The sequence below is a fragment of the Halichoerus grypus genome, chromosome 4, assembly GCF_964656455.1.
Source record: "Halichoerus grypus chromosome 4, mHalGry1.hap1.1, whole genome shotgun sequence".
In the NCBI taxonomy this organism is placed as follows: domain Eukaryota; kingdom Metazoa; phylum Chordata; class Mammalia; order Carnivora; family Phocidae; genus Halichoerus; species Halichoerus grypus.
Window position 1 is genome coordinate 132,562,751 of NC_135715.1, and position 20,433 is coordinate 132,583,183.

At 38.1% G+C, this 20,433-nt stretch overlaps 1 protein-coding gene across 1 annotated transcript; it reads left to right on the top strand.

Annotated features, from left to right (window-relative positions):
* Positions 1–2,822: 2,822 nt before the first annotated feature.
* Positions 2,823–19,482, top strand: KLHL41 (kelch like family member 41). Its single transcript, XM_036072004.2, has 6 exons — positions 2,823–3,940; positions 7,804–7,961; positions 8,085–8,192; positions 12,207–12,392; positions 14,048–14,194; positions 19,003–19,482. The coding sequence occupies exons 1-6, from the start codon at positions 2,831–2,833 to the stop codon at positions 19,112–19,114; spliced, it is 1,821 nt and encodes a 606-aa protein (XP_035927897.1). The 5' UTR covers positions 2,823–2,830; the 3' UTR covers positions 19,115–19,482.
* The last annotated feature ends 951 nt before the right edge of the window (positions 19,483–20,433 follow it).

Consider the following 20,433-nt stretch of genomic DNA (forward strand, 5'->3'; position numbering starts at 1 on the left):
TTCGGCTCAGGTCATGATCCCAGGATCCTGGGATGGAGCCCCACATCCGGCTCCTGGCTCAGCGAGGAGCCTGCTTCTCCCTCTCCCTCTGCCTCTCTCCCTGCTTATGCTTTAACTCTCTCTCTCGCTGTATCTCTGTGTCTCAAATGAATAAATAAAATCTTAAAAAAAAAAAAATTAAAAAAAAATGCTAGCCAAGTGCTAACCTGAGTTTAATTAAAATCAATGAAGAAAAGCTATACATTGGTTTCTTTATTTAAAAAGGAAAGGATTTGTACATTTTTAAGAGATGGGGTTATAATAAGCAACCTACATTAAGGGGGGAAAAAGGTTGTTTGAAAAATTTACACAGATCACAAAATGCTGCCAGGAATATGTTTAAATAGTTTTTGAAGCAAAACAGACTTTATAATTGCTGACTAGTAAGAAATCTCAAATGTCCTATCATGGTGTTTGCATCTGACTCAGTAATCTTTTCAAATGTTAGTTGTTACGAGTAGAGAGAAATGAGTCATTTATTGTTTAAACAAGGGAGCAGCTGTTAGTTTTTTCTAGTGTGTTAAAACCTTTAGTGACATCTATAAATGGAAAAAAGAGTCAATGAGCTCTTCTTTCAGCTGTTGTTTTAGCAGCTGACAGTACCTTTGACTTCACTGTGATGTAAAATAAGAAAAAAACCTTTACTCATAGATAGAGACCTTGAAGTTTAAAAATACACAATTCACTGATCTGGGGGCATTTATTCATTCGACAAATATTTACAGAGCACACGAGGCCCTGGGGCTATAGCACTGAACAAAGCAAACCAAAAAAAAATTCCTGTCTTCAAGGAGCTTATATTCTTTTGATGTTTAAAAATACCAAACTTCGGGGCGCCTGGGTGGCTCAGTTGGTTAAGCGACTGCCTTCGGCTCAGGTCATGATCCTGGAGTCCCTGGATCAAGTCCCGCATCGGGCTCCCTGCTCGGCGGGGAGTCTGCTTCTCCCTCTGACCCTCCCCCCTCTCATGTACTCACTCTCTCTCATTCTCTCTCTCTCAAATAAATAAATAAAATCTTTAAAAAAAAAAAAAATAATAAAATAAAATAAAAATAAAAATACCAAACTTCGAGGGGCACCTGAGTGGCTCAGTCGGTTAAGCGACTGCCTTCGGCTCAGGTCATGATCCCAGGGTCCTGGGATCGAGCCCTGCATTGGGCTCCCTTTGCTCAATGGGGAGCCTGCTGCTCTCTCTCCCCCTGCTCATTCTCTCTCTCTCTCTCTCAAATAAATAAATAGAATCTTCAAAAAAAAAAGAATACCAAACTTCGAGGGGCGCCTGGGTGGCTCAGTTGGTTAAGCAACTGCCTTGGGCTCAGGTCATGATCCTGGAGTCCCGGGATCGAGTCCCGCATCGGACTCCCTGCTCAGTGGGGAGTCTGCTTCTCCCTCTGATCCTCCCCCTTTCATGCTCTCTGTCTCCCATTCTCTCTCTCAGATAAAAAAAAAAAAAAAAAAAAAAAAAATCTTAAAAAAAAAAAAAAAGAATACCAAACTTCGAAATTATACAGTATTTCTGCAGCCCCACTGAGTTCAGAAAATGTGACAGTATAATTTTGTAATAAAATAGTTCATGAAGAGGTATATATGATGGTCATATGCATATAAACAAAAGATCTTTTTTTTTCAAATGACTTCTGCATTCTGTAATTAATAGAGTGTTCTATTACAGTCAGCAACTTAGATTATTATTTCAGTTATATATTCTTTTTTTTCCTTGAATAAGCTTGTTTTCCAAATTATGCAGGTGATATAGCACTTCTTCCTGATTTTGCTGTGTTCTGTTGATAACATTGTTTTCATGGAGTTTCATCTGTTCTGTATTTTAACTTTTTATTTAATTTTTTTTATCTTCACTTAAATCACAGGATATCTTTAGTAATCATACGTGATTTTTTTCTTTACCTAGTGTTGACTTTTAACTATTTCTATTTCTTTCTGGACTTGATTCATTTTAACCTTTTGCCTTTATGCTACTTGTTTTATAATTGTTTGCCACATCAGATCCTTTGTAGAGAAAGGCAGGGTATGAATAACTTAAATAATTTTATAATGTAATTCAATACCAATTATAGTTTTTCCACTTAAGAAGGATAATTTAGAATGTCTTAGAAAATTAGCAGTTTCTCTGCATTTATTACTTCAATTATGATGGGGTATTGTTATTAAAGGTTTTTGTTTAATTATATTAATAGTACATCAATAGAAGTCTTTAGGTTTCCTACTTCTAAAAGAAAATTGTAAATACCACTGTTTTAAGTAGAAAATAAAAATTTGTATGTAACAGTAATTGGAAAAGGGGTTTTGCTTGTGAGTATTCAAATGAACTCACCTCATATTCTTGACCTTTGCAGCATTAATTCAGACAGCCAAGGAGTTTGCCACTAGACCATTTTTAGCGGACTGACTCATTTTTATGATTCAGTTTTCTGTCAGTTCAATAAACACTTTCTTTAAACATACCTTTATTGGCATATGTTCTCTAATGCTTTATGTATCTTAAAGCTTCCCACTTCATTTCAATCTCTTGTTTCTTAGCTGTTTCCTTAGTGATTAAGAGTTCCAGTTGTTCCCTTCAATCTAGAACAGCTGCAAGAACAACTCTTCTTTCCAAACTAGCTCTCCTGAATTCCCGTTGTTAGAGTTGGTGTCTATATTTAGCTGGTGGGATTAAATTGCAAAGGCTTCAAGCTGGGCAAAGCACACTGATCTGCCTTTTTACAGCTAGACCTGTGTGCTGCAAGGAGCTAAGGCCTTCAGTGTCCCCTTCCTTACCCAGGTTACCCACAAAATGGATTCCCAGCGGGAGCTCACAGAGGAACTGCGGCTTTACCAATCCACCCTTCTTCAGGATGGTCTAAAAGATCTCCTGGAAGAAAAAAAATTCATCGATTGCACCCTAAAAGCAGGTGACCAAAGTCTTCCTTGCCACAGATTGATTTTGTCAGCTTGTAGTCCTTACTTCCGTGAGTATTTTTTATCTGAAATTGATGAGGGGAAAAAAAAGGAGGTAGTATTAGATAATGTGGATCCTGCTGTACTGGATTTAATCATCAAGTACCTGTACTCCGCCAGTATTGATCTCAACGATGGAAATGTACAAGATATTTTTGCCCTGGCCAGCCGCTTTCAGATCCCTTCGGTGTTCACTGTCTGTGTTTCTTACCTTCAGAAAAGACTTGCTCCTGGTAACTGTCTAGCCATCTTAAGATTAGGACTTCTTCTTGACTGCCCGAGACTCGCCATCTCTGCCCGTGAATTTGTGTCTGATCGCTTTGTACAGATTTGTAAGGAAGAGGACTTTATGCAACTATCTCCACAGGAACTGATCTCAGTCATTTCAAATGACAGCCTAAATGTAGAAAAGGAAGAAGCAGTATTTGAGGCAGTGATGAAATGGGTGCGAACAGACAAAGAAAACAGGGTTAAAAACCTTAGCGAAGTGTTTGATTGTATCCGTTTTCGCCTTATGACAGAAAAATATTTTAAAGATCATGTTGAGAAAGATGATATAATTAAAAGCAACCCAGAACTCCAGAAAAAAATCAAAGTTCTCAAAGATGCCTTTGCAGGCAAACTCCCAGAACCCAGCAAAAATACAGAGAAGGCTGGGGCTGGTGAGGTGAATGGGGATGTTGGTGATGAAGATTTACTTCCCGGTTACCTGAATGACATTCCCAGGCATGGAATGTTTGTCAAAGACCTCATCCTCTTGGTTAATGACACAGCTGCAGTGGCTTATGATCCCACAGAAAATGAGTGTTACCTTACTGCATTGGCTGAGCAGATTCCCAGAAATCATTCTAGCATTGTTACCCAACAAAATCAAGTGTATGTGGTAGGAGGACTATACGTGGATGAAGAAAATAAAGATCAACCTCTACAGTCCTACTTCTTCCAGGTAAGAAGGGCTATTTTTATAAAAGTAGAGGCATAAAGAAAACTGTTATTTACCATCCCGTTAGCTGATGTGTGAATTATTCAGGCTGCTTGTGTTTTATTCTACTTGATATCCTATTCCAGTCCCTTGCACTTTTGCCACTTCGAGAGCTGACAGAAATATTTAAATCAGTTAATTTCACTTCAGAACCTGAAGAATGAGGTTCTAATTAATGTGTAAGTGATGACTCAAGATTTTCTTTATACTCTTACCCCAAATGTCAAGTTTATAGCTGATGGTGACTATGATCTTTCAAAACCCAGTGCTTTAGTAAAACTTAAATTTAATCTTGTACCTCTTTTCTGAAAAATAGGTTAATATATTTCCCTAAATCATAGTACTTTACACATTACAAAAATGATAATTGATCAGATTTTCAGCCTTTTTCCAGGTTTTCTTGAACCGATCTGAAGTTCTTAAAGGTAGCATTTTACGTGTCATTTATATCTACTGCCTAAAATATAATTTTGTTGAAAATGAAGAGAACTTATGTACTTAATTTACACACTTTCGGTTACCTTCTGGGAAAAAAGTACCTATACCAGTGTCACTAACTTGAATTCATTAATTATATTTAGAAATTTTTATTTATGATGATTTTTTTTTTAAGTAGGCTCCATACCCTGTGTGGAGCCCAACACTGGGCTTGAACTCACAACTCTGAGATCAAGACCTGAGCTGAGATCAAGACTTGGATGCTTAATGGACTGAACCACCCAGGCACCCCATTAATTTTTATTTATGACAAGTGACCCCATGTATTTGGATCAGAGTTGTACTTAGACATTATTACAAGTTAATCTGTTTTGTGAAACCACAGAAGTGTCCGAGAAAACAAATCCTCCAAACTAATAGATTCTTTGTGGTTTATTTGAAGAGAGTTTGTTTCATATTATCAACATGTTATATTTTATCAGTTTATGAAGGAATCAGTGGCTTAACCTTTATCTTTAATAATGCCAATACCAGGGGCGCCTGGGTGGCTCAGTCGTTAAGTGTCTGCCTTCGGCTCAGGTCATGATCCCGGGGTCCTGGGATCGAGCCCCGCATCGGGCTCCCTGCTCAGCGGGAAGCCTGCTTCTCTCTCTCCTACTCCTCCTGCTTGTGTTCCCTCTCTCGCTGTCTCTCTCTCTGTTAAATAAATAAAAAATCTTAAAAAAAAAAATGCCAATACCAGTACTTTGTAGCTTACAGCTAGCTCAGAGGAGTTTGTTTAGGTCATAGCTACCCATAGCCTGAGGTTTATGGGCACTTGAGTTGGAAAGGCCAAAGATAAGTGTAGAATGTCATATCACAGTCACTGTGTGCTCTGAGAGCGTGTGACATGCTGTGCATTCACAAAAATACTACCTTTAACCAGCTTTTTCTAATCTTGAAAAATGTAATAATACATGTTAATCATGATTCTTAATTTTCAAAGTTCTGTTGAAGAGTGTTAACTACGAAATATAAAAATAAAATAGAAGCCATAATCATAAGTATTTGAATGCATGCCAGAAAATTTCCTAAGCCCTAATTTTAAATTCACTGAAATTTCAGAAAAGCCAAATTCAAATTAAAAGGCAATAATTATATCTAGGAAGTAAAAATGACATCAAAACACAGATTGACAAAAACAAAAAACAAAAAATACAGATGGACAGATATCTAGAAATCATAGATCCAAGAAATACTTAGTCTTTATTCTCTTCCATCTTGTTACTAGTCTTACTTTTATTGGTACAGCTTCTCATTTCTGTTTTAAGAAACCTGTTTGATGCTCTTTATAGCTACAAAAACAGTTATACAAAGTTGAAAAGATCGACTTCCTGTCATTGCCCTTGCCTTGCTCCTTTAAAAAGGCACAAATATGGTGCCTGGGTGGCTCAGTTGGTTAAGCGACTGCCTTCGGCTCAGGTCATGATCCTGGAGTCCCTGGATCGAGTCCCGCATCGGGCTCCCTGCTCGGCAGGGAGTCTGCTTCTCCCTCTGACCCTCCCAACCCTCCCCCCTCTCATGTGCTCTCTCTCTCAGTCTCTCTCTCTCAAATAAATAAATAAAATCTGAAAAAAAAAAAAAAGGCACAAATAGTGAACAAGATGCCAGGATAAAAACACCTGACTATAAAAAGGGTTATTTATGACTCACAAGAAAATGCATGTATGAGAATATCAGGTTTTATATTGTATTTTTCTGCTTGGCCACATCTGTTTAAAATGTATTAAGTTAGGAATAATATGATCTTTGATTATATGCTATAAATAGACAATGAGAATTTTTTACCTGGGTAAGAGAGGGGATTTTTTTCATAAATTAATAGATTCATCAAATCTTTGAATAGCACCCCATCTTAAAGTAATCTTGGTCTAAACCCTGATCTGAAGGATGAAGAAACTAGAGCCAGAGAGGTTAAATAGCTTGACAGCTCGTCTGTGAAAGAGCCTGGTAGGCAGTCTCCTGTTACATTTGCTGTAGTAAGTGCCCTCACTGGGGCTGGTGTGGGATGTGGGCCGTACTGTCCAACATGGGCAGTGCACCCTCCAGTCTGAGATGACGATGGCTACTGTTCCCATTTAAAAAACAAACAGGGTATTTATACAGCTTCTATTTGAATATCACTTAAAAGCTCTGTGAGCATTTAGTATAAAGCCTGTCACAGAACCAAGACTTCATAAATGTTCATTATTTCTACTGGAGTACACACCGTCTTGATCAAAGGATTTGTTTTCAAAAATGAAAACATTAGGGCTCGCAATCTAGATGTTAAAATTCGTGAATGCAGAGCTAACAATACATATGTGAGGAGTAAACTGCTCATCATATCTAGTCTTAATTAGTGCTTTGCTTTAACCGGAGTTACTGGCAAGATATACACAGACTTCTACAGAGATCCCTCCCTTGACCGCAGCCTTTAATATCTGCACCTACTCTTGGTATCCAGTTATTCTCGGGTTTATTCCTTTTTCTTCTGCTACACAGAAGTAGCACTACAGAGAACAACAAATCTGTAACCGCACTCCCTCATGAAGCAGTGTTCTTGTGCCTTGGTGTCCTAAAATGCAAACTGGAAAAATCTTAAAATGACCAGTAGTAAATGCGGGAACCGACACCAGCCATACCAGAATGCCCTGTGGGAGCATGCGCACTTAGAGAGCTGTCTCAGGCTTGCACAAGTGGCAGTAGCAAAAACAAGCAAGTTGCTTCCTAAGATAATGTTTTTTTCAAAAAAAGAGACAAGGGTATTTCAAATGACTTCCAACAAAAGGCTGGGAGGTTATAGCTGTTAACACCTGCCTATGTCAGAAGTAATAAAGCGAAACAGAGAGAACCTAAACAAATTTTGAAGAAAAGAAAAAAGATGTTGCCTAACATCCCAGTTGTCTGTGGACTGAGCGACAGGTCCAGCTGTCCTGGGTGCTGGCTTGGGGAGCGTGTTAAATATAGCATTCGGGGGTCACTCACATACTGTGACCCTCCCTACAGTGACAACCTCTCTTTCCTCAATTCCCTAAAAGTATTACGATGCCTTTTTTGAACCTGAAGAAGGCAACAGGGGAAGAAACTTTGACAAGGAACCTCACAGTTCTAACTGACCTCTAGTGACTCTGTTCTCTCCTTCTTTTCTGCAGATTTTGGTATTTTAAGTAAGCCAAGTAGATGTTCTCCTTTTTCTTGGTAGTCCAGAGGGAAAATATGATACTTTCAGATTGCAGTTTTATTTCACCTGCAATATTTTTGACTATCTCCGTGTATTCTACACAACACGTAAAATATAGCATATTTCTCGGTACAACTGTAACTTTTTTCTAACAAGTTCCACAATTCTTCACATGTTTTTCTTTCAGCTTGATAACATAGCATCTGAGTGGATTGGACTTCCGCCTCTGCCTTCAGCCAGGTGTCTCTTTGGTCTGGGAGAGGTAGATGACAAAATCTATGTAGTTGCAGGCAAAGACCTTCAAACAGAGGCTTCGCTGGATTCAGTATTATGCTACGATCCCGTGTAAGTTGACATGATGTTCCTGTTTCCTAAGCATTTGGGTATATGAATGCCTAATACATATTCATAATTTTAGACCCTGGTACTAACTGAAAGCACAGAAATTCTATCATCTTTTCATTGCAGGGCTGCAAAGTGGAATGAAGTTAAAAAACTGCCTATCAAAGTCTATGGCCACAGTGTGATATCACATAAGGGGATGATATATTGTCTAGGAGGAAAGACAGATGACAAGTAAGTACCCTAAAATCCCCTTATGGCTTACATCCAAATGATTTTTTTAAACCTTTGTGTTTTTTTAAGTGAACTCTACCCCCAGTGTGGGGCTTGAATTCACAACCCTGAGATCAAGATTTGCATGCTCTACTGACTGAGCCAGCCAGGCACCCCTCCAAATGATTTTTTACCGAGAGAGTTCTTTCCTCCTTTCATTTGAATCTACATACTGAAATGGGACTGGGTTCTCACCCGTAATATTGTGGAAGTTAAAGTTTCAAAATAAAATTTTGAAAAGCTATTGGAGGATATTATAAATTATTTCTAAGGGAAACTGAAGGGAAATTTAAATAAAATTTAAAAGTTGCTAACATGGGATCCCTGGGTGGCTCAGTTGGTTAAGCATCCGACTCTTGATTTCGGCTCAGGTCATGATCTCAGGGTTGTGAGATGGAGCCCTGCATCGGGCTACACGCTCAACACAGACCCTGCTTGAGATTCTCTCCTTCTCCCTCTGCCCCTCCCCCTGCTCTCTTGCTCTAAAATAAATAAAATCTTAAAAAAAAAAAAGTTGCTGAAGTGAACTTGTAGATTCCAGGATATTGCTAGGAACTAGCATGATATCTCCATCATAAGCATTCTTACAGTGAAAAAGCAGCATTTAGGAGCATAATCAAGTCTTTAATTGAGCTAATTTTTAATTATATTTCACTACATTAAAACCAGTGGGTTTTTGGGACACCTGGATGGCACAGTAGGTTAACCCTCGGACTCTTGGTTTCAGCTCAGGTCATGATCTCGGGGTCCTGAGATCAAGTCCCTACTAGGGCGCTCCTAGTTGGGCTCCCCAAGTCGGGCTCCCTGCTCAGTGCACAGTCTGCTTGAAATTCTCTCTCCCTCTCCCTCTGCCCCTCCTGCTTGTGCTCTTACACTCTCTCTCCCTCTCTAAAATGAATTAATAAATCTTAAAAAAAAAATAGTGGGTTTTCTTATTCTTTTGGCCATAACTAAATAAAAATTAAGTGTACCTCTGTAATGTAATACTTAAAATATAACTGCTAAGGCAATAGTGCATAAAAATATTACAGATTTATACTTTACATTCATAAAAGAGAATTTAGATAGATGAGTTTGAAACTGAAAAGCATGGGGACTGAAAAGAGGGCAGTTATTTCCGAAACAATGTTTCACTGACTTACTGCTGGACGGAGGTGATATTCAAAACATTGAACAACTGGTCACAAAGAGGCAGTGATCAAACAGAACTACTACACCCGGTTCACTCACTCGTCCCCAGTCTCTTGTGAGGAAAACAGGATAAAAATCATATAACTTGATTTCTAGGCACTTCTCAAGGGATAGATCATTAGGAAAAAGATTTTGTAACTCAAAGGGAGAAGTGAGTTCAGAGTGCTCCAGAAGTCAGTTAATTAAACCAGTAGCCCATCTGGTAAAATGAAGATTTTCACTTTAAATAGAATTAATTTCCTGCCCCTGAAAACTGCCTAATTTGGCTTGTCCTCATTTGCGCAGATTCCTTAATAAATGAAGATGTCAATCCTGGAAAGGGAACCAGAATTAAGAAATTACATGGACAAAGCAGGAAAGGAGAGTAAAATATGGAAATGTGCTAGAAATAAAGATCTATATTCTGAGTGAATAATTAATGGTCATTATTAAATTAAAATGACAAATAGCACAGGAAATGTGATTTTAAAAAGCAATGGGAACCTTAAAAAACAAACAAAAAATGAAAAAACAAAACAGAAACATACTCATGGATACAGGAAACAAACTGGTGGTTACCAGAGAGGGGAAAGGTTGAGGATGGACGGATAATATTGTAATAACTTTGTATGGTAACTAGACTTACCATGGGTGATCATTTCATAATGTATAACAATATCAGATCACTGTGATATACACCTGAAAGTAATAAGATGTGGCATGTCAGTTATACTTCAATTAAAAAATAAAAATAAATAATTGTTTAAAAAAAATAACGGGCTTTTATACAGTCTATCCATATTCAAAGATAACATATTTTGAAATTTTGATATTTTCCTTAATCCCAGCTATTCCCATCAAATAAATATTTAAAGGAAGGCCATATTATAAACTTAGTGCAAAATCTTATTTTGGATATTTTTCCTGAGTAAATGGAATGGAAAATGTGTATTAAGCAGTGTTCTGACTTTGGAAATGTAGTGACCCTGCCAAATGATTTAAATTGTTTCCTTCAAGTGGTATTAGTAACTAGGAAATTGATATGTCAGTAAAAGCATACAGGTCTTGTCAGTAAGAATATATTAATCTTGAGAATATGATTAACCAAGACTACATTGCTTGACGAATGCCAAAGTCAAGAACTTTGAAATGAGTCATTATCTAAAAGTAAGCACTGAATTGCAGTAGTTAACACCACTGAATTTGAGGAACATGATTTTGTAATCATGCTCTTGTCAAGAAGTTTTAAAGTAGGGCACCTGGGTGGCTCAGTTGGTTAAGCGACTGCCTTCAGCTCAGGTCATGATCCCAGAGTCCTGGGATCGAGCCCCACATCGGGCTCCCTGCTCAGTGGGGAGTCTGCTTCTCCCTCTCCCTCTGCCACTCCACCTGCTTGTGCTCTCTGTCAAATAAATAAAATCTTTAAAAAAAAAAAAAAGAAGTTTTAAAGTAATACTTATAGTCAAATATTAGAGGAAATGCTTCTACTCCAAATACCTGGTCTTTCATAAGACTAAAGAAAAAAGTTGTCCTCACAGAAAGTTAGGGTTTTTGTTTGTTTGCTTTTTGGCTTTACCAAATATATCCAGGGGCGCCTGGCTGGCTCAGTTGGTAGAGCATGTGATTCTTGATCTTGGGGTTGTGAGTTCAAGCCCCACACTGGGCATAAAGCTTACTTTAAAAAAGTAAAAACTGGGGCACCTGAGTGGCTCAGATGGTTAAGCGTTTTCCTTTGGCTCAGGTCATGATCTCCAGGTCCTGGGATCGAGCCCCGTGTTGGGCTCCCTGTTCAGCAAGGAGTCTACCTCTCCCTCGGCCTCTGCATCCCCCCACCAGCACATGCCCTCTCTCGAATAAAATCTTAAACAAAAAAAGCAAAAGCAAAACAAAAAACCCCACAAATATATCCAGTTAATCAATTATTATTTAGCATTTTGAACTCCCATCACTAAATTATGGATAACTTTAATGAACCATAAGGAACATGCTAAGAATAATTCAGATGAGTACAGGTTTTCCTGGTAGCATTTAGCATGTAAAAACTGTTCTCATTACTCATCTACTCAGATGACTAGTTGCCTAATCTATAGTCCCAGATTTCTTTTTTTTTTTTTAAGATTTATTTATTTATTTATTTGACAGAGAGACACAGCTAGAGAGGGAACACAAGCAGGGGCAGTGGGAGAGGGAGAAGCAGGCTTCCCGCTGAGCAGGGAGCCCGACGCGGGGCTCGATGCGGGGCTCGATCCCAGGACCCTGGGATCATGACCTGAGCCGAAGGCAGACGCTTAACAACTGAGCCACCCAGGCACCCCTAGTCCCAGATTTCTTAAAATGCATTGGTATATCAGTATATACTAAAATGAAATGAGCCATCATATTACATAGTTAAATTTAAAATACTTTCATACCTAATTATTTTTTTAAATTAACTGATTCATTCCTAGGAGATTCAAATAATAAGATAAACTTAACATTTTTGTTACTTGGCACAATAAAGGGTTTATGAATTTTTTTTAACTCTATTCCTGTCTTCCATTGAATTTAGCAGGAGATAGGATTAAAATCTACTCTGCCTGGGCAGTTGCCAAAAGGAAAGTTATCCTATCTTCCATTAGTATAATTAAGTTCCCCACATTTGGAATTGTCCTTCACTTGTGTCATATGTTCAGATTAAGAATACTTCCAAGTTTTTCTAACTCTGTTTGATGTGTTTCAGATGGGAAGCAAAGCTAAATGATTAGTGAAATTGCTTCCTTCAGAAAAGGAAGGTTCTAACCATTTTGTTGTCTTTTATGTTTACAGAAAGTGTACAAACAGGGTGTTTATCTACAACCCCAAAAAAGGAGACTGGAAGGATCTGGCTCCAATGAAAACCCCCCGTTCCATGTTTGGAGTGGCAGTGCATAAAGGCAAAATTGTGATTGCAGGAGGTGTCACTGAAGATGGTCTTTCAGCTTCAGTGGAAGCTTTTGACCTCACAACCCATAAGTGAGTTGCTATATCTTACTACAGCGTATGAATCACTCTACTTTCTAACTTTGGATGAAAATTAAGCTTTCTAATTAGGGCATGGGGAGAGGAGAGCAGGGAGGCAAGGATTAAGAGAAAGCATCTGGATCTGGGTTTCTTCTGCTCTTACTGGGTGTGAAATGCCTAACATTCTGATGCATTACATGTGTTTGCAACTTGGAACACATAACCCTCAAGTTAATGCCAGAATGTCCAATTCATCCTTGTTATTAACTTTGTGAATTTAGTCACGCAAAGGCAATACTTCTGAATAATCATATGCATGTGGATGGGTATACATGTCCCCATACGGGTTATTTGATTTGAAATATGTAGTTTGTTTAAGGATGGAAAGACCTCCACTTAGCTTGTGATGTTTGTAAAACACGAATGCTTCAGAAATTTTTTTATGCTCTTTGTAATTTTCTTAAAATATTCATATATAAGCTTTTACTCGCTTAAAGTTAATGTGAAAAGATACTTGACAGATATTCTTTATGTAAAATCAGTCTTTTTCAAATTTTTGAGCTCACTCATCTGGGTAAGTATATAGTTTTTATACTCATAGTTTAGCAATGAAGAAAAAATTAGAGCACTGTCATTACTTTTTTAAGGAACCATGTAATGCCTGATTACAAAATAGACTTTAGTATCTGAAAATCACCAAGGAATTTTTATGGGAGAGGATTTAATGATCATTAAAAATCATCTTTTTTGAAAACTATATAGTATGGATAAACACTCATAAGAAGTTAAAAAGAAGCACACAGAATTGTAAATACTTTGTTCTTAGTTTTTTTTATAGGTATGTATAGATGTTTATATTTAAATTTGTATGCTTTTTGAGAAATAACAAAATTACACTAAAATGTTCCTTATGATTATTCTGGAGGCTATGATCATGGGTGGTATTTGTTTTCTTCTATACCTTTCTGTATTTCCAGGTTTTCTACAATGTACATATACTACTTTTATAGTTAGAAAAACAGATAATATGTTTAAAAGTCCACTTTTAATGCCAGAGTAATAAAATAGAGAGTTGCCAAAATGATTAACTCATTCTAGACTCTTGATCCTTCCAACTAATTTGATTGATTTTATCATTAGTTGTCATGTGGCTGTTAACATTAAAAAGTTCCCTTAAATCCTTTATTTAAAATAAAAGATGATGTATAAGTCATTAAAAAGAAAATTACCAACCCTAATTTCTAAACTAGGATAATATAAGGTTAGTCAAATGCCTTTATTGCAAAGGATTTAAAGATTTCTTGAGAAATGACAGAAATCAGTTTCTCAAAATTTATATATATGCATTCAAATGAAATCCAACACCGTAGGACCTAGGAGGCCTAGAACTGCCACAAAATGCCCCCTGTTTATAGCACCATTGCTGAATATGCTAACTGATGAAGGTGAAATTTTCTGGGACTGACATATTGAGAGCTTTATATTTAATCTGGCTACATCTTTCAAGTAAAGGAATATTTAGGTATTTTTCAGTAACAAACTCAAACTTCTAATTTTAGATGCCTTTGCTACTTGAATTTTTAAATTAAAATTTTATATAATTATTCAGTAAATACATTTGACATTTCCTCAGGTTTTACATTGACTCTATTTTCAATAATTCCTAGATGGGAGGTAATGACTGAATTTCCCCAAGAAAGAAGTTCCATCAGTTTGGTCGGCCTCGCTGGGTCCCTGTATGCCATCGGTGGTTTTGCCATGATTCAACTGGAGTCTAAAGAGTTTGCACCCACTGAAGTCAATGACATATGGAAGTAAGTTTTTTTGACTCCCATTTCTGGACCAAATATTCAATCAAATAACTGATAATGGATAAAATAAACAATTCTGCAGTAAAGAGTAGGCCAGACTTTCCCAGCATGTATGCTTCTTCTTGGTAGTAAACACTTTTCGAACCTAACTGGACTTCTGCATATGCCACTTACTTGAGGATCAAGTACTGCTTCTAATTGTGCCTGGGGAAGGACTCTTCTGGGTCTGTAAATCAGGAAAATGAGCAAAATGAGACATGGACTGGTGATCCCTTAAGCTCCATTCTAGCTCTAAAAGTGTAATGCTCTAGGCATCTGGTAGAGCAAAGGCTACTTCCAAACCTTTCTACTAGAGAGTACTTTATTTCCTAAGAAAAGAGAGTTCTGAAGAAACATTTAGCTTCTTGAGTTTTCCATGAATTCATTAATTCTATTTTGAATCTAATTTAAGTGGTTTTCCAGTTTTTGAGGATTCAGTTACAAAAGTTTTTCAAAAAGAAAAAAGTGAAAAGTAGCAATCCATTTTACCTCCCAGATAGGTGCTGGGCAGATGTCCCAAGTATGACACTTGCAGTTGTTATTCAGTTGAATATTTTAAAGTTAGGCTTAAAACGAATGTAGTATTTCTACAGTGTGTGGGGGGTGGAAAATTTTACCATCGTTTCTAATGCTGTGACTATCGCCTGGAGACCAGGGTATGTATATACAAGAAGTCTTGGGAGCAGAAGTGTAGGTTGTGTCCTGCACGGAGAGTCACATAGTTGGGCAGGGCATACACTATGCAGATGTCTAGTTACCTTAGGATACCGCATGGTCTGCCAAATGGTGCCTGCTGCTTTCAGCCCAGGAACTGTGCTTGCTGAGAAAAATTTATAGGAGGTAGATCTCAGTTGCCTGAGGTGAGCATTAGCGAATTCATACTGTACACTCAACCAGAAATTGCCAAACTCATGCTTAAAGGCCAGTCCTCACTCTCAAGGATGGATGCCCTTACCTGGTCTGTCACCAGATTGTCCAGAACCTCAGACATACTCAAAGGACGGTCTATGGACCAGCAGTGGTAGCATCTCCTGAGAGCTTAGAAATGCAGAATCCCAGGCCCCACCCCAAACTTAATCAGAAACTTCATTTTAACAAGATTCCCAGGTGATTTGCATGCACATTTAAATTTGTAGGTACAGCTTTAGAAGAGTGATCAATGAAGGCATACCACCAAGGCTGAGAGTGGAAGTGGTATTGGTTCTACACCTGACCCAGCACATGCCTTATTCCCTGGTGAACGGGAAGGCTGAAAGGCCCTGGCTTAACCAAGCAATTATTTTATGCATCAAACATCATTTCCTAGTGTTGTTGTAATAGTAACTAGTTGTGTAGAGGGCAAGAAAAAAAAGTGGCTATAAAGGGAAGTTGACTATTAACTCATCTGCCCCCAAAAAAGGAGGAGGAAGAAAAAGAAAGTAGAAATTTCCAGGGAAGAAAGAGGTGAGACTTAGGGAGAAGTTGAGATGGAAAAAGACTGGAAGCAGTAGGAAAAAAAGAATGAAATAATGGAGGGCTGAGAAGATCAGGTTTTTGGAAAACAGGGATAAATACCAACAGTGAATAGGCAGTGATTCTTTTTTTTTTTTTTTGTGATTTTTTAAAAAAATTTTTTGTTATGTTAATCCCCATACATTACATCATTAGTTTTAGATGTAGTGTCCCATGATTCATTGTTTGTGCATAACACCCAGTGCTCCATGCAGAACGTGCCCTCCTCAATACCCATCACCAGGCTAACCCATCCTCCCACCCCTCTCCCCTCTAGAACCCTCAGTTTGTTTTTCAGGGTCCATCGTCTCTCATGGTTCTTCTCCCCCTCTGATTTCCCCCCCTTCATTCTTCCCCTCCTGCTACATTCTTCTTCTTTTTTTCTTTCTTAACATATACTGCATTATTTGTTTCAGAGGTACAGATCTGAGATTCAACAGTCTTGCACAATTCACAGCGCTTACCAGAGCACATACCCTCCCCAGTGTCCATCACCCAGTCACCCCATCCCTCCCACCCCAACCCCCACTCCAGCAACCCTCAGTTTGTTTCCTGAGATTAAGAATTCCTCATATCAGTGAGGTCATATGATACATGTCTTTCTCTGTTTGACTTATTTCGCTCAGCATAATACCCTCCAGTTCCATCCACGTCGTTGCAAATGGCAAGATCTCATTCCTTTTGATGGCTGCATAATATTCCATTGTATATATATACCACATCTTCTTTATCCATTCATCTGTTGATGGACATCTTGGCTCTTTCCACAGTTTGGCTATTGTGGACATTGCTGCTATAAACATCGGGGTGCACGTACCCTTTCGGATCCCTACTTTAGGCAGTGATTCTTAACCCTGGCTGCACATTTAAATCACCTGGGATGCTTTTAAAATATACCAGCACCTGGACCTCAATGCAGGCCAGTTAAATCAGGATTTCTGCAGTTAGGTCCTAAAACCTTCTCAGGTGATTCTAACAGGCAGCCAGGGTTGAGAAACACTGATGTTAGGGAATGGTGCCGTCAATCAGCTGATCCCACATGAGCCTGTACGCTTCCCTGGTGACCAAAAGCCAAGTTGTTGCAGCAGGAGCACGTTGTAGGCAGCAAAGGAGAGCATCTCCGCTAAAAGTAGCCCTTACCTTGCTGAGGGGAGCCTGAAAAAGGGATCCTCTCTGATGATGGTGTATTTTGCAAGTAGGGCAGTGGTTCCCAAGGTTCACCTAGGGAGCTTCAGAAAGTACTGTCACCTCTGTCCTACCTTACTGACTATGATTTAATTAGTCTACAGTATAGTCTGGGCTTTGAAACTTTCAAAAGACCCCTGGATGAGTCTCATGTGCAGACAAGTTTGGGAACCACCAGACTGGGGAAAGGCAAGAATGCATTCATCACTGTCTGCCTGGCTGTAAAATTTTTAATTTAGGTACGGGTGTTTTCCGCGCAGGTGATAAAATCTAGGGCAATAATTCTCAAATCTTGCTGCATATTAGAAATCACTTCGGAAACTTTAAAAAATGATCATGCCCAGGCCATATTCCATACCAGTTAAGTCGATCTCTGGGGGTGAGAGCCAGGCATCAATATTTTTAATGCCTCTAGGTGGTTCCAAATGTTCAAGTCAAGTTTGAGAACCAGTGATCTGCTGTGGTTCCCAAGGCAGCATCAGCACCACCTGGGCACTTGTTAAATATGCAAATTCTCAGACCTTACCTCAGATCTACAGAAACTCTGGGGATGGGGCCCAGCAATCTGTGTTTGAGCAAGCCCTCCAGGTGACTCAGATGTGTGCTAACATTGACAGCAACTGACCTGCAGAAAGGTGGCGGCCCACTTGTCCTCAACTTCCTAGTGAATCTACCCACACATGCAGAGATGAAATTCAAAGACGAAAACTATCGGTATACCGGTATACTACATTCTAAACCTATAGACCCTCTTGGTGTGATGTGTAAAAACATTTTTTTTCATTCTTGTATTTTTTATTGAAATCTTTCCATTATTTAGGATTGGCCAAGCTGAAAGTAAAAATATAACTGCTAGGAAGCAAATGCTTTTAAGACTCATTTAACCTCCTATTGCTTAAATGTGGTCACTTTTTCATTAGGTCTTTAAAACTATTCCTTATCTCTTAGTGTGTTGCCCCAAATTTTGTAGAGATAATCAAGGGTTCTTCCCTTTATTAGTGGTAAAATATTTTTGTCTACTTTTCTCAACATAAAAATCACTTAGTGCTCAGTGCAAATATTAAGATTAAATTTGGACCACTGATGAAATTAAGTCAGATAGCACATATCTTACATAGGTATTAGCCAATTTTTTTAATTTTTTACTTTAAATCTTATTCATCATTATAGAATGATTTGGGGGTATTTCCTATGGGTCAATTATTGATAGCTTCTGAAGGAGGGGAGGATACTAAAATGCATAAGATGTTATTTGCCCTTAAGTACCCTTGAGCTTGTTGAGAACATAAATATAGGGGAAAAAATTAAAGGAATGATAACTGCTATAATAGATACTATATAAAGGACAACATGAGAAACGAGGGGAAACTACAAACTCTGCTTGAGGAAGGCGAGAAAGGCTTCAGAGAAAAGGCAGCGTTTCGGAATTCCTCAGGCAGAGAAGGCATTCCAGGCACCAGGCAGAAGAGAGGCACACATATTTCAAAGCAATTCAAGTTGCCTGCATCTTTATAACCATGACTAGTCCCCGGAGGAAACAACCTAATGTTAGTTCTCACCTAACACCAAGTGCAAAATCTAAGAGTAGTCCTCACACAGGACATTAAAGCAGGAGGGGAATGGATTCTTCTGGAGGGATCCCTACTGTTAGGTGCCATGCTCCACACAAGTATATTGGAACAATTGAAATTATAATCAAGGCGACTAGCCATCCCTGTTCTTCCCAGTTCTTACTCTTAAGGTAGAGTCTGCTGACCTTGACTCAGAGACCAGCCATCATAATCGGTCCAAAGGTGAATAACTGATTGCTTAACTGTTGATTACTCCTCATCTCTGAACAGTCTTTGATCCCCAGAAAAGGCTTAACTGCCTAAGCATCCAGATTAAATACCATGGCAGGAAGTTCAGACATATCCTCATTCAGAGAAGGCATATTTGGGGAGGAATTCAAATGCTACTCTACCAGTCAGGTGCATGCTCCTCTGGACAAGAGCCAGTAGGGTTTTCTCGAAAACCCTTATTTGTATATTTAATACAAGGAGACCTACAGAACTATTTAAAAACTGCTTATTGATTACTTTTCTTTTCTCCATCAGGTATGAAGATGATAAGAAAGAATGGGCTGGGATGTTGAAGGAAATACGTTATGCTTCAGGAGCTAGTTGCCTAGCAACACGTTTAAACCTCTTCAAACTGTCTAAACTATAAACAGGGAGGTGAAAAAACACAATAGAATGGGATGTGTTTTGTTTGGAAATAGGGCTTTAATTTATTCTGTTTTCAAAAGCCTATGCAGAGATTCATGTAGAAATTATTCACTAAATAAATGTCCATGAGGTTAGCAGTGGGCATCAAAACCTCAAAGTCACTGAAATCTTTGGTGTAATGATCATTGTTTAAAACCATTTTCTAGTAAGAAATTAAATATTAAGTTGAATGGATTATTTCTTTTGTTAATCTGTCTCAATCAATTGTAAAGGTTTCTGAATTTGAGTTGTTTACTAATTCTTTCATTTGCATTGTTACGGTAACTTCACACTCATTTTTTATTATAAATTAAACTGGAATGAAATATGTACATCTACATTTTAATGTTTAAAGTATCAAATATCACTTTCCCTTGTGCTTCAAGATATGACAAGAATCCTATGTATTATGTTAAAGATGACATGCCATGAAAAAACTTTGGAAATGCTTTTTAAGAAGTATAATAAGTGGGTCTCATCTGAAGGAGAAAAATCTCTAAGTCGTCAAATTCAAGGGGTCTTTTTTCTCCATTCCTTTTGTGATACTAGTATATTGTTCATGATTTAAATCAAATTTAATTTTTTTTTTTTTTATTTAAAACCAGTAAACCACAGTCTTCAAGCTCCTAACTACAGTATCTGTGGTAGAAGGGTTAAGGATTGTCCTTAGGAAATGAATTGATTCTTTAAATTGCTGGGCATTGGTTGGGGCCAGTGAGGGTACTGGAGGAGGGTGTGTATTTGTTGGTTTAAGTTTTATCTATTTTTTCCATGAAAGAGCTACCTATTCACAAATTTTTGATAGAAAGAAAGGTGACTGTATCATTGCATTTTCTGGAATGTAAAACACCATATTCAAGATGTCGTTCTTAGTGTACACACTAAGTTGACATCTCGGTCTGTCCACAACCATCACATTCAACTCTGCAATCATCAACCAAGCATCACTAGTGGGTTTCACATGCTTTCATAGACATGTTTGACTTCTATCGTTACACATCTTATTTTCTGAGAAACCTGACTTGGAACTAATTTGGAGTGTTCAAGCAATTTCATAAAGAACAGGTGAGTGTTCATACAGCTTTATTGTCTCTATGGAAACATCCAATAAAAACCAGTTTTACTTTGGATCTCTGAAGTAGAATCCTAGGTACTTTTCTGTATTGACAAATACTGCTCTAGACTATACCACGATTATACAATCAACAAATCCTGAGGGTGGGAAACTCCACAGGTTGTTCAGCAGAAAAACTGGAAGAGAAAGGGATGGTGGGAGATGCT